This window comes from Buceros rhinoceros, unplaced genomic scaffold, assembly GCF_000710305.1.
Source record: "Buceros rhinoceros silvestris isolate BGI_N320 unplaced genomic scaffold, ASM71030v1 scaffold15325, whole genome shotgun sequence".
In the NCBI taxonomy this organism is placed as follows: Eukaryota; Metazoa; Chordata; class Aves; order Bucerotiformes; family Bucerotidae; genus Buceros; species Buceros rhinoceros.
Window position 1 is genome coordinate 1 of NW_010413548.1, and position 13824 is coordinate 13824.

The 13824-nt window shown below is 48.6% G+C and overlaps 1 protein-coding gene across 1 annotated transcript in view; it reads left to right on the plus strand.

Annotated features, from left to right (window-relative positions):
* The first annotated feature begins 310 nt into the window (after positions 1-310).
* Positions 311-13824, plus strand: part of FBXL18 (F-box and leucine-rich repeat protein 18) — a 17678-nt gene continuing 4164 nt past the window's right edge. Inside the window, exons 1-4 of the mRNA XM_010136793.1 lie at positions 311-337; positions 626-826; positions 1708-3245; positions 5954-6172. Coding sequence (XP_010135095.1) covers positions 311-337; positions 626-826; positions 1708-3245; positions 5954-6172 — 1985 coding nt within the window. The remainder of the gene's footprint in view (positions 338-625; positions 827-1707; positions 3246-5953; positions 6173-13824) is intronic.

The following is a 13824-nucleotide window of genomic DNA, read 5'->3' on the forward strand; positions in this document are numbered from 1 at the left end:
CCGGCGGGTTTGGGGTGCAGTTATGGGTGTCTCCTGTCACCCCAGTGTGGAAGGGAGGGAGAGTGGGGTGGAGGCCGTCCCACGGCCCCCTTGGAGCCCAGCGGCGTGGATAAGGTTGAAACAGAAGAGCTGTGGGTGATCTGATGCTGCACTGCACATATATGTGACTGCACATATATATATACATATATACAGGCTGTCGGGGTGTGTGTATATATATATGGTTATGTAACTCTTAAGGTATTTGCAATGGATGACATGTAGAGGAGAGCCTTGGAAAGAGACTGCTGCGTTTTGTTTAGAAAGAATCATGTACAGTCGCTTTTCCAATTGCAGAGTAAGTGGCTAAAGTGGAATGAATATAAACATTTTTTCTTGTCGTTTTAAAGCAGCCAACAGCAAAAGAGCAAGTAAAGGTGCTGCGTGCGCTGCCTCCATATTGTCTTCAAGGGAGAGCTTTGGGTTTCTTCATGCAGATGGGAAGTACTTAAAGAGTCAAGCGTTTCTGTTCTGTCTCGTGTTATGAGACTCAGGGTATCTGTTTTCTCACAAACTTTGCTGAAGTTTCTGAGCTAGCAGCTTCTCTTTTTTCCTCTTTTTTCTTTTTATTCCCCAACCCCTCCAGGAGATCGTAAGTGGGGAGAGCGAGGAGGAAAGTAACGGCATCAACTTGATGGAGTTCTCAGATGAGATCCTTTTGCACATCCTCAGCTATGTCCCTTGCACAGACCTTGTCCTGAACGTCAGGAGAACCTGCAGGAAACTTGCAACACTTTGCCTTGACAAGAGTCTAACCCATACGGTTTTACTTCAGAAAGACTATAAGGTGGGGACCGTGGCTTGCGTCTTCTGTTAGCTATGAAGACAAATCTGACTGCTGAAAAAGTGCCAAGAGGCAGAACTTTCCATTGTGTCTGCATAAATGAAATGCTCTTGAACTCTGAAATCAAATAAACAATAAACTGTTTAATAAAAGCATTTGTTTTCCAGAATGCTTTGTTAGAACAGTGCTGTGCTCCCTTAGTTATATAAAATACAGTCACTGAAAACTATCTTCTGTGTGTTTCTAGAAGCTAAAATGAAAGTAAATTTGTAGCTGTGCTTGGGTAAAGTTATCGTTTCCCGCAAATACATTTTTCCATGTTGTTGTGCAAAAATAAATCTCATGCGCTTTGCTGCCAGGCATGCAGTCAGCTCAGCCAGAAATGGTATACGTGTTATAACAAAAATAAAGGTTGGGAATGCAGGCTCATAGGTATCATGAGACTGTATCACCAAGTGCAGGCAAGGGGAAGCCTCTCTTGCTCATTTCTGGAAGAGGACACTGGATGGAGGAGAATGGAAACCTTCTCTCCATTTGAATTTCTGTAGATAGCTGGTTCTGCTGAAGCAGCTTTGCTGTTAGCGGGTGGAGATGGTCCTTCCTCCCGCTGCCAGCTGCTGAGCAGCTTTGGCCTGGCGGCCCGTAGTGCAGAACCGCACAGGCTAAGCAGCTGAAGGAAACGTAATCTGCAGAGTCCAGAGCGTGGCAGACTAAGCCAGCCACCAGCTGTGTAGTGATTCTTAGACTGTGCGAGCATCCCGAAACCTTTGGATGAGCCACGTAATCAAAGTGCTCACCCCTGTTATCCCGTCGTCAGATGGTGAACTGAGTCAGTGCACACCACGGCTGTCTGTCTCACTGAATGTGGTTTTGTTTGAGCACAGGTGAACAAAGACAAAGTGAAGCAGCTGATGAGGGATATCGGCAAAGAGATTCACCAGCTGAACATGGCTGGCTGCTATTGGCTGCCCAGCTCCACTATCGACCACGTAACGCGATGCAAGAACCTGGTCAAACTGAATTTGTCGGGGTGCCACATCACCTCTCTCCGTCTCTCGAAGATGCTGTCCACGCTCCAGCACCTGCGCTCCCTGGCCATAGACGTCAATCCGGGTTTCGACGCCAGCCAGCTAAGCAGCGAGTGTAAAGCCACTCTTAGCCGTGTCTCGGAATTGAAGCAAACCCTTTACACACCGTCTTACGGTGTCGTTCCGTGCTGCACTAGCCTTGAGAAACTGCTGCTTTATTTTGAGATCCTTGATCGCTCACGAGAAGGTTTTATGCTCTCTGGGCAGCTAATGGTAGGTGAGAGCAATGTGCCCCATTACCAGAACCTGCGTGTCTTCTATGCCAGGCTGGCTCCTGGCTACGTTAATCAGGAGGTGGTGAGGCTGTACTTGGCAGTGCTGAGTGATCGGACACCGGAGAACCTTCATGCCTTCCTTATTTCTGCCCCTGGCAGCTTTGCGGAGACGGGAGCTACTAAAAACCTCCTGGACTCTATGGCTCGAAATGTACGTCTGGATGCTTTACAACTGCCCAGGGCCTGGATTAACGGCTCTGGACTCCTGCAACACTTGAAGTTCAACAACCCTTTCTACTTCAGCTTTAGCCGATGCACCTTATCTGGTGGTCACCTGATCCAGAGGGTTATTAATGGTGGGAAGGATCTTAAAAGCTTGACCAGTCTGAATCTTAGCGGCTGCATTCACTGTCTGGCTCCAGAGTCCTTGTTTCGCAAAGCAGATGACGACATTGACAGCAGCATTCTGGAAAGCCTGGTGGTGTCCTGCAGCAACCTGAGACACCTCAACCTCTCTGCAGCTCACCACCACAGCTCGGAGAGCATAGGGACTCACTTGTGCCAGCTTCTCTCCAGGCTAAAGCACCTGCTCTCATTAGCGCTGCCAGTTTGCTCCATCACGGATGTTGCTGCAAATGTGGAAAAACCTCCCTCAGCATCTAATTTGGTGCCCCAGCCGTTTGGAAGGAAAGTTCGGGTTGGGATACAGACGTACCCAAGGAACTTAGCAGACCAGGCAAATCAGAAGATTGAGTCGGTTTTCTGGGCTCTGATGGGAAGCCTCCGATTTCTGGAAACCTTGGAAATCATTGGGTCCAGTTTTTCCTCCGCCATGCCCCGCAATGAGCCAGCCATTCGGAACTCGTTGCCTCCTTGTGTCCGGGCACAGAGCGTGGGGGATGCTGAGGTGGCTGCCATTAGCCAGTTGACTTACTTGCAGAGCCTCACCTTAGCACAACTGCCAAACATTCTCACTGGTTCTGGGCTTATCAACATTGGATTGCAGTGCCAGCACTTGCGGACCCTTTCGCTGGCCAACCTGGGCATGCTGGGGAAAGTGGCCTATATGTCTGCTCTCATGGACATGCTGAAACACTGCAAGTGTTTGAGAGATCTCAGGTGAGGGGCTGCCGTCCAACGTTTCCACTGGGTTTGTGGCTCTCCAGAAATGCAGCGCGTGGTTGGTTTGTGGCTGGGGTTAAAACTGCGAGTGTTCTGCTTCTAGTCAAAACCTGAGTATTTTTGTTCCTAAAGGCATCACATCCTGTCTTTGAGGGCTCAGGATGTGCCCTTTAATCAGTGCTTTAAGAGCAAAAAAGTCTCTATGCTGCAACTGCTTTCCTTTTAGATAAGGAAGAGTGGATGCCGCATACTTGGGGCCAGCAGCCCGTCAGGGCTAGGTTAGATACCGCCTGCCTTTGCTGACCTTTTGGCTCCGTGTACACGCACATCTCTTAAATTTCCAGGCAGGAAGAGACTCCTACATTGTCTAGATAACGTGGAGTTCTCCTTAGGTTTCCCGGTGAGAGATTTTTTTGCCTTTGGTTTGTATTAAAACCTTGCCCCTTTATTTTTTTGTTTGTTTGTTTTTCTTTTCTTGACAGTATATTGAAAACATCCCACATCTAGTGTTTGTCCTGTTGATGTTCCTCCCCGGTAGGATTTAAAGGATCCCACCAAGGATCTGATCCCAAAGGAGCTTCCCAGGAGCCAAAACGTGTTTATGAAGGCAAAGGGCACGAACCATGATGGTTTCCTTGCACCAGCCTGTACGAACACAAATGTTATTACTTTAGAAAGATGCTTTTTTTCTTCTTTCTACCCTAAATCAGCTTCTGTGGGTGAACCTGCCAGACCTTTCAGTCCCGTTGTCTGTTCACAAATGGGTCTAAAATGCCTAACAGTAGTAGCAGCAAAGTGACTCCTGTGGTCACAGACACAGTTAATGTGACTAAAATTATTGTTCATCAGCTGAGAGCAGTGTTTTTGTGCCTGTTCCTCATCCATCGCGATGGTGAGAGGAGCCAGGGTAGCTCAAACACCTCAGAAGGGTTTTAATTTCCCACCGCTTCCCAGGCGAGGAGCGTGTTGGGCTCTCATCCAGGGGATGGCACCTGTTGGAAAAGCCGTTGCTTAATGGCTTGGATGGTGTGGATGTGTCTTTAACCTTCAGGAGAGGAACTAGCCATGTAAGAGCTGAGAGGCGGGGGAGGAGGGTTGGGTGTGCAGCGTTGCTTCGCTCAGTCTAGGCCCTGTAGTTTCCAGAGACTTTGAAATGGAGGCCGATGGAGAGCGATGAAGATGGGAGGCAGCATAGAGCCTTGAATAAAGGATGAACAAGGGTGTTTCCTTGTAACAGCCAGACGTTTTGGTGTAAGCTGTCATTGTTCTTCCTGGAGTAAAGTCGAAGGGTTTATAAAGATTTAAGAGGATTTTGATGTTTAGCACTTCCTCCTGATAATGTAGTTTCCTTTTCATTTGACTAATGCTATGCTGCTTCTGCGGCATTTCCCCTCGCTGTTTTCCAGGCTGAGGAACTGGTTTAAGGGGCTATTCCAAAGCAACATCATCATCTAGCGAGGAAAGGCAGTACTACAAGTACAGAGATTAGCCTCGAAACCTGCTGCTAGGATGCAGGAGATCCTGTGCTTTATGCCCTAAACTTAGAGCAGACCAATAATGCTGTTGAAAAATTGAAGAGGCTTCTATTTCCTTAATTTTAATTTTAAGCTCTTACCCGAAGCGCTTGTGGGCTGTTAGGATCTCTTCAGATGTTGCCACCTGACCAGCAGGCGCAGGCTGAGACTCTAGAACAGAATTTCTCAATTAACAGGATTAAGTTGCTGAGATACCCCTGCGTACTACAAAAGCCAGTGCAGAGATTATCCAGATCAGGTTGGGACCGACAGCTTGTTATCACCTAGTGGATTAACCTTCTTGGAGCTCTGGGCCTTGCTGACCCAATGACTGGGATTCCCAAGTGCTCCGAGGCCCTGTAGTAAATCCGCGCTAAGCAGACGTACTGTCCTGGTGACACCAGCCATGAGCCCATTCTGCTTCCTGCAGACTGGTTGTTGTGAGGGAGTCCAGGTATGCTGCAAGTGAAAACATAGACCCCATTTGATCAGGTATAGCTTCACCATGATGGTTCATTGTCCTGCTTTGGGCTGGTGTGTGAGATTGTGGATAACCACCACAGAGGATCCTGTCTCTCTCCTCTGGGCCAAAATAGAGATTGGATCGATGATGTGGGAGAGCAGCAGCTTTGATCCTTTGCCATCCTCTGACCAGGGAGGACTGGTTGTGGTCACTCTGTTGGCTCGGAAGCCCAAGTTTCACATCACCACGGGTGCGTTGTGAATTTTTCGTGCCTGCTTCTCTCTCGTCAGTGAACTGAAGATGACCAGTTTGACCAGTGTTTGGTGCACTGGAGCAGTAAGTCCCTAAATCCACATCAATGTCAGGCTGTGCTTGTTATAAGAACCGCTGGTCAGGCTTAAGGCCCACCCTACCCAACCTGCTTTGTGGAAAACCGCTGGAATTCTGCAGTTTAGGGCCTTTCTGCCTATTTGAGTCCTTGTCCTTTAGCCCACACCATTCAAGAGTAAAGCTGGCACGAGGTGTAAGCTCGCAGTGCTGGGTTTGTTCAGCTGCACCGCTGGCACAAGCAGGTAGAAGGTTATTGCACATGGAAGTGAAACAGGCAGTGGGAGACCCTGGTTGCTCCATTTACCAGCCCCACCCCGGGAATGTGCTGCCTCCCCTCTTGCCTGAAAGTGGCCCGAGCATGAATTGCCCATTGACTTGTTTTTTGTTGATTCTTGCAGGCTGGAACAGCCGTATTTCTGTGCGGGTGCCCAGTTCTTCCAGGCACTGAGTCACTGCTCCTCTCTCCAGCGGCTTTGCATCGTCTCCCGGAGCGGGACTCTGCAGTCTGACGCAGTGATGTCATTCATGGCCAGCTGCCTTGAGGTCATCATGTGCCACATGTTCATGGGAGAATCTCTTACCGTTTGCAAAAATCTCCAGCAATCCATTGTCCGGAGGTGAGTGTGGAAAGGGGCTGATGTGGGATTTCTGGAGCTGTTGAAGATTTATTTCCATTTCTGTGCTTGCCAAGGTTTATAGGGCTTGGAGCAGTTGTTCCAAGAAGCTAATAGGTACCGCGTAACCACTTGGCACGTGAACTCGCCTCTTACTTTAATAAGAGTGAATCAGTGAAATATTTGAAGGTATTATATGGATATTTGATTCCGTTCCCACCCATGTTCTCTGCGGATCTGTTGGCTGAGTTGAAGTTCTGGATGTAAAGCTCCATCATAAATCAAACGACACTTTTTGTGTAAACAAAACATCTGCCGACATTTTAAGTACTGCGAGATTTGACCTTGAAGCTTTTCCTCCTTTCCCACAAGTGACTAAGATAATTCTCTGTCCTCTAATCACTTGTAAATGTCACTTTCTGATAATCCCCTGGCAGAGCAATTCAAAGCCTTTAAAGGGTTGTTGTGAAGGGTTTCTTGAGGGGGGGAGAATTGGTACAAACTGCCTTTGCACGTTTGGAGGTTCTTAAATGCGTTTCGCTTGGCCCCTTGCAGTGTTCTGAGGCTCACGTGGTGGGAAGCGTTTGTGTGTGAGCCGTGAACTGCATTTGAAAAGAGAGCTTTTAATTACGCCTGGCATTTGAAATCTTCGAACAGTGGCAGTCAGCTCACAAAATATTTCCCATGCAACAGACTTTCCATTATTATTTCTTTTTTTCTGTAAGGCTTTTTCTCCGCCTTCAGCTTGTTTTCTTTGTCACCTACTGTTGCTTTGCTCTGCTAAGCTCTAATAAAAATTTCAAATCACACGGCATTATTACTGCATCCTAAAGGGTGTTCCTCCCCCCCAGCCTTTCTCCGGCTTCAAGCTGACTTACTACACTTGGCTCGTTTCCGCGGAGCAGCTCCAGAAGAGCCTGTGACTATATTAGCTACCTACCAAACTGCACATGGGACTGGTACTGCCTCCAAAAGGCTCTGTGTCCTTCTGGGAGAGTGGCTGTTGGAAACACCGAAGTAAATTCCTTAAGATGCAACAGGGATTCTTATCTGTAAAAGCATTTCTTGGTTATGCTTTGGGGATCCTTAGAAAGAACCAAAAATCCACAGTTCCCATTTTTTATTTTGCCATTCCCTCTGAGATGCTATCATAGCACTGGCCAAAATTTTATTGTCTACTTACTGAGCCAGAAATAGGCTGTTCTGCAGCCTTACTCCCTCTCTCTCCCTGTTGTGGACGGATTCTCACTATGTTCCGTACCTCTTAATAATTTAAACCCTGGGTACTTTCCAAAGAGCAGCTGATGCCTCCTGGAAATGTTAAAAACTATTTTTATATTTAGCGACAGTTCTGGCTGTCACAGTATTTTTCTTCTTTTGTATTTTATTAATAGAGACGTTTCTATGAAAACAGGAGTTTTTTAAAGGGGTTGGTTTTTTTTTCCCCCTGAAGAGAGCATCTGCTCCCACTGCAAATTCTACACCTGAAGTCATAATCCTCTGTGACATTGTAATTGGTGGCTCTGGAAACGATTTTGATGTCACGTAAGATTATGACTTCAGGAGGAGGATAAGCAGTGGGAGCAGATGCTCTCCTAAGCAACAAAGATCCCGTTTTCATGCAACTGTCTCTAGTAATAAAATGGAAGGAACAAAATACAGAAAACAATGTGTAAGCAAAGCCTGGAGTCTTCCACGAGCCATCAGCGAGTCTTTAACCACGTGACTTTCCCAGCAATCCCGTTCTCATCCTTGCACACACGTGCCTTCAGATGGGGTCAGGAATTGGCTTGCTCCTGAGTGCATTTTGTCTGCTGCTCCAGGAGCAGAGAGACGTAAAACCTGTGCGTGAGCTCTAGTTCACACCCAGTGGCTTCCTCTGCAAATGGGCTGCTAGTGTCTCTTTAATCCCAGTTTTAGATGGGATGAGCCCGTTGGGCAGCAAGTCTGAAGTTACATATCCTTGTGCCGGAGTGAAATGAGGTGATTTACCCTTTGTTTTTTTGTTTGGAATGTGTGCAAATGCTGCGTGTGTGGGGAAAACCTGGAGAGTGGACGGAAGGAGGAGGTGAGAGGAGGGAAGGCAAGGTGTTGTTTGCTCCCTCCCGTGAGCTGGGGGAGTTGATCCATGTTCCGCGGGTCCACTAAGGGATAGAGTTCCTGGTTTAGGGCTGTGGAGATGGTCTCGTGTGGGCTGAGAGCAGCCATGTGATTGGCCCCGTCTCCCTGTCCAGAACCAGCAAAGTGACTCCCCTTCTCCCAATGCCTCTAAAAAGAGAAGAAATGTGAGTGGAAACTGGAAAGGCCTCGAGCTGGCCATGCACCAGGAGCTTGCTGCAGGTGGTAGAGGTGGGAGGGCTTCAAAATGCGATGCAGTGCAGTGCCATTCTTTTTCAGACGTGTGTGCGCAGGAGGGTTTGGATCACAGGAGAGGCTGGGACTGATCTGGGGAGAATAGACTGGTCTGAGCTGCGGAGTTGTACTGGAAGGTGGTGGTTATACAGGGTGTGGCAATGGGAGTTTGGGTACTGAATCTCCTGCATCACACTGATGGCTTGAAGACTGAACTGCTTCTCAAGCTCTTCCCTTTGACTGTAAAATATGGACGTGATTATGTATTTCTGTTCTACTGGCCTAAAGAGAGAGTTGTTTTCATGTCTGTCAGTCTTGTGACAGCTCTAAACCAGGCCCTGTGGTGTCTCGTTCTCTGGTGGGCAGTTTTCTGGTTGAAGTTTGCTGCTATGTGGGCTAGATTAGTTTATGTATTGAAGTCGTTAAAAGCCTCTGATTCAGTTCTGCCTCTTTTGCAGCGGAACGCAGTGAGCAGAACAGCTCATCTGGAGCTCTCATCAGCAAACAGGAGGCTTGCAAGGGCAAGGTCTCCTCTGAGCGGTAGAGAAGACTGGTTCCCTCTGGGCAGATAAATCATTGCAGTGTTTTCCTTTATTCTTTTTTCTTCTCTGCAAATGGGAGGGGTAATCTCCTTTATGGTTCAGGGAGATACTCTGTGCACAGAGGAAGGGCCTGGTGGTTAGAGTGGGAGATGTGGCTTGAGTGATCCCTGATCTCCCTCAGATTTCACATGTGACAGTGGTCTAGTCTCCGTTTCTATGTAAAATGACTTTTTTTTTCCTCCTTATCACATGGTGCTCAGCTGCTGCCACTCTTCAGACAGCAGCGGATCTAACGGCCACAGTGTTTTCCCTTTTCTGCTTGAACCCTGACTTTGCCGAAGTGCTTAGCTCTGAGCACGTGTTGTTTTTGTTTAAATAACTCTTCTGCTAAAACCACTGCAGCGCTAATTCCAGAAGCACTCCAATACTCCGATTCGTGGACCCACATCTGTAGGTTCAAGCGTGACCCTAGACCTGTTGCTGTGCAAAGAGGCTTCTCTGCAGGAAGGGACGATTTGCTTCTCCCTCTTGGGCTGAGCTGCTGTGCTGGGATTATTTCTAAACGCTTGCGAAGAGCCGTGTGTCCAAAGCCTGGTGTGAGGGGATGGGTCTTGCTTGGAGCAGCTTTCCCCGAGCGTTTCCACATTGGTATCTTGTGGAATAGTCAGTAGATGGAGCTGTGGCCTACAGAAGGTGCCCCACCACTTCACTGAGGTGCTGCATGCAAAATAATCGTATTTATACGCCTGGATTTCGCTGCCCCAGAAATCTTGCGGGCAAGGCATTGGGATGACTTCAGGGTTGCGTGGTTATAGGCGTTTCACAAGTGTGCAGGAGAAGTTGCCTTCCCGTGATTCTTACCAGCAGAGAACAGGGGATGGGAAATGCTTTGCCAGATATCCCCTTGGCCTCAAGGACAGATTTTATTTTCCAGTGTGTTCCTTTGGAGTTCTGTTGGGTTTAGCTGAAGTGTTTAGATAACTCCAACCATTATAATGACTTCAAGGACTCTGCAACCCCAGACAATTACAAGCCTGAGAAAAGTCCTTGAAAAAACACCTTGGAAAAGATAAAGAAAGCAACAATTAAAAGAAAAAAACAAACCCAAAGTGAAACAAAAAATCTCTAAGAGCGCAGTCTCGTTAGGAATTCTTCCTACACAGGGGTAAAGCGTCAAGGCATGGAGGTGGGTTGTGATTTATAGAAACACAGTCCAAGTTCAGCCACGACAGAGCGCAATCAGGAAGCAAAAGCTCATGGTGCAGCTCGTGGTGTGTTTTGGGGAGGGGGGTGGGTGGCTGGGCTCAGCGGCTCACCTCTCCCGAAAGCACTGCTCTCCTCTCCTGGGGCCCGATAGCTGCTGGGAGGAGGCACAGAGGGCTGGGGCTGGTGGGGGTGCTGGTGCAGCATCCCCCCAGAGCTGCGGGCTCTCTGCTTCTGCTCCCCCAGCCACGCTGGCTCCCTGTCTCCAGCACACGGCTCTGCAGAGCGAGTGTGCGGCTCAGGTGAGTCTGAGGTTTAACCAAGTGCTGGAAAGCATGGAGAATTTTACTGTTTTAGGACACCCTGCCTGTTCTGGGATCCAAGACCCAGAGAAAGGGAAACACTAACTTAACCTTCCTTCTGCCTGCGTGGGGTATGAGCAGCGCTTAGCGTGAAGCGACTTTCACAATAGGACTCCTGCCACTTTCCAGGAATAGCTATTTCAGTCTGAATCAGATCTTCCTATTCAAGCTTCTGTAGCCTTGCTTGAATTTCCCCCTGCTTGTTATTGTCCTTTTTTAACATGAAACTCTTGGCTATTTCTTACCTTTTCTTAAACTGCTGATTCCAGTGGCGCTGTGTGGCTGTGAGAGCTGTGATGCTTGCTGAAGGGATGAAGCACCCTCCTGGGATTCATCTGCAGAAATAGGGCTTCCAGGTGGGAGCATGGGGGTGAAATGGAGCACTTGGGAAGTGCTGAGTGAGCCAGTCCCTCTCTTGGCATTTAGCACAGGACTGAACTATCACAAAGGAATTTTTGCTCACCTCAGAGCTGTGTGTTTCCCCCCTCCCTTGTTGCTATCACCCAGCAGTATTCCCCTTGCCTGGATTCTCACTGTGGGCTCGGTCTCGAAAAAGCCCTTTTAGTTAATCCTTTTTGCTGCTAGATGGGGAGGGAGGGGGCTGTTAGGGCAGTAAGCAAGTGCAAGATCATCTCCGCATTCAGCAGAGCCCTCCAGCACCCCTCCTGTGCTGCCCACCTGACTGCTGCAATTGTAATGACACGGCAAAAAGCTGGTATTACCTCCTAGGGCTTATTTGAGATTTCCAAGCTAGTTTTGCATCCCTTCACCGCCTTCTCTTCCTTCTGACCTTGAAGGAGTTCCTCTCGGTCCTCTGCTGCCTTCCCTTGATGCCGGAGCCAGCGCGGGAGCTGCCAATCCCACTCCGCTAGCCTAAGCATGTTGCGGGCTCCGGCCCTGCCTCTGATTGCAGAAGACTTAATGTATCACTAGGCTGGCGTAGTGAATCATTAGCATCCTGCTCCAGCTTTCATTGTCTGTTTCATTTCCTGCTCCTGAAAACCCCTGAATCATTCTGTCACAGACTGAATAACAAACTGCATCCTTGTCAGCTCGTGTTACCCAAGAATTCCTTGGCAGGCTTGGCGAAGGCTGACTTTGCCTGAGGTGTGGCCTGGACACCTTTGCTTCTACCAGGGATGTTGTCTCTGAGCAGGTTCAAATACTTCATAAGCCAACATGGCTTGTGGGACCATCCCCAATTTGACATATTAATGTATCTTCTTTTGGGGGTAGTAAGATACCCCCTTCTTAAATGCATTCCTGTGGTCGACCCAAATGGCTTGTTGTAACGGCTGGCTCGTGTGTTTTGAAGGGGATTCACTCCTGAAACCTTCCTCAGTGGGTAGATTGGTTTGTGCCTGAAATAGGTTTCAAGGAGCATCCTCCTCTCTCTCTTGGCTGAGAAATAATATTGGAATAGTACTGTCGTGCTTTCTCTGCACGAGGGTGTAAAAGGCTGAACGGAAGCATTAACTGCAGCTTTAAAGCATTTCCATAGTAAAATAAATCTAATTGAGCAGTTATTGCAGTAGCTTTTTAATTTGTGGAAGAGATTAGGAAATAACTTTCAGCCTGCTCTGGCAGAGCACTCCCCTAGGACGTGTCCTGGGCGCTCTGGCATCGCTCTTTGGGTTCTTATTCCCTCCCCCTCTAATTGTCCGATCACATTTGACTGATGCAGAGTTCAGCTGGCAAAATGATGCAAGAGCCTCAGTCTGCGAGTGTGTTTGATAGGAACCTCAGTTCACAGGAGGGGTAGCGGAGTGTCATTCATGCCCTACAGAGAGAAACCACAGCAGAAGGATGTAATTTGCCTCTACTCAGGATGAGTCTGATGTGTATTGCTCCTTCCTTGTGACACGATGCAGTGGCAGAGGGTGCTGCGCTGAAGGTATTGGGGGATTTGGCAGTGTGGTGTGTGTGAATGGCTTCTAGAGCCCCATCTATGCCCCTTCGGCTCAGGATGGAGGCTGTGGTGATGGGACTGAAGGTGAGAGAAAATCCCAGGCCTTGGGAGAATGCCAGTTTGTCTGTCTAAGCATGAGGGAATGGAAGACAACCTTACAGGAAAACACTTTATGGAGGAAATGTCTCCTTGTGTGGAGTTGAGAGCAACCTGAGGAATCCCAACAGCCTTTCTCGGGAACGTTTGAAGCTCGTTTCTGAGGTTAGAAAATGAAGCCTGCTCAGCGCTGGTACTCTGGCAGGGTTGGAAGTGAGAATGGCACTAAGGGTCTGCTGTAGAGTCAGCGTGTAGAGGGTTTGGACCCCTTTTGAGAGGCTTCTAGGGGACGAACGAGAGGGAAGGGTCCTCTCTGCTCATGGAGGAAAGGGCCTGGGGGAATCCCACCCGCAGTTTCTTTGGTGTGGCTGGGAGATGCTCTGGAGAAGCTTCATTTTACACCATTGGCAGTCGTTGTAAGCAGGGAGAGCTTCTGCACTCCCTGGTACCAAGTTCAGGGCACGGCCGGTGGGATAAATTCTACGTGTATGTATGGCCTTCCCTGAGAAGATAAGAAACGTGTGTGTGTGTGTGTGTACGTTGGGTCATGCCAGTTTTCAGCCCCTCCAGCTTGTCCTGGCACTTCCTCCGTTCCACTGTGCCATGCTCAGGGATGGGAGTTTCCAGCCTGTCTCAGGTACGTTGGCTGGAGCTTTCAAGACAGAAGCCGCTCTGGAACTTTCAGACGTGAGCAAATCTTCCAGTAAAAACAGACCCAGGCTGTGCCTGGTGGAGGATTAATGGGGTTTTGTGTGTGTGGCTGAAAGAGCTGCATACATGGCAAAAAAGTGACTTGGTCTGAATTCTCTTCTCTTGGGAACCTTGTGCCTCTCCAGAAGCAGCTCACCAGGTCTGGAAGGAGCAGGGAGAGGTGTGTGACAGCAGCAGAGATTGGTTTGTGTTTGTGAGAGTCATGCAAACCCGAGTGCACATCTGCTTTCTCCCCGCTGTGCTCCATTCCCCCAAGTGAAGCTTCTCCTGGTTTCCTTCCTTACTTTCCTTCTCTAGAGCCTCTTTTCTCATAAGCTCATCTCCGCCTGTGGAGTTCAAACACTTGGCCTTGATCCACTCCTGATCCACCGTATTTCCTCACTTTATCTGGTGTGTGCTGCTTTTGTTGCCAGTGCTTAATTATACCACCCCGTGCGCCCTGACTCTCTCCCGCTTGCCAGCAGTTGTGAAGTGGGATGT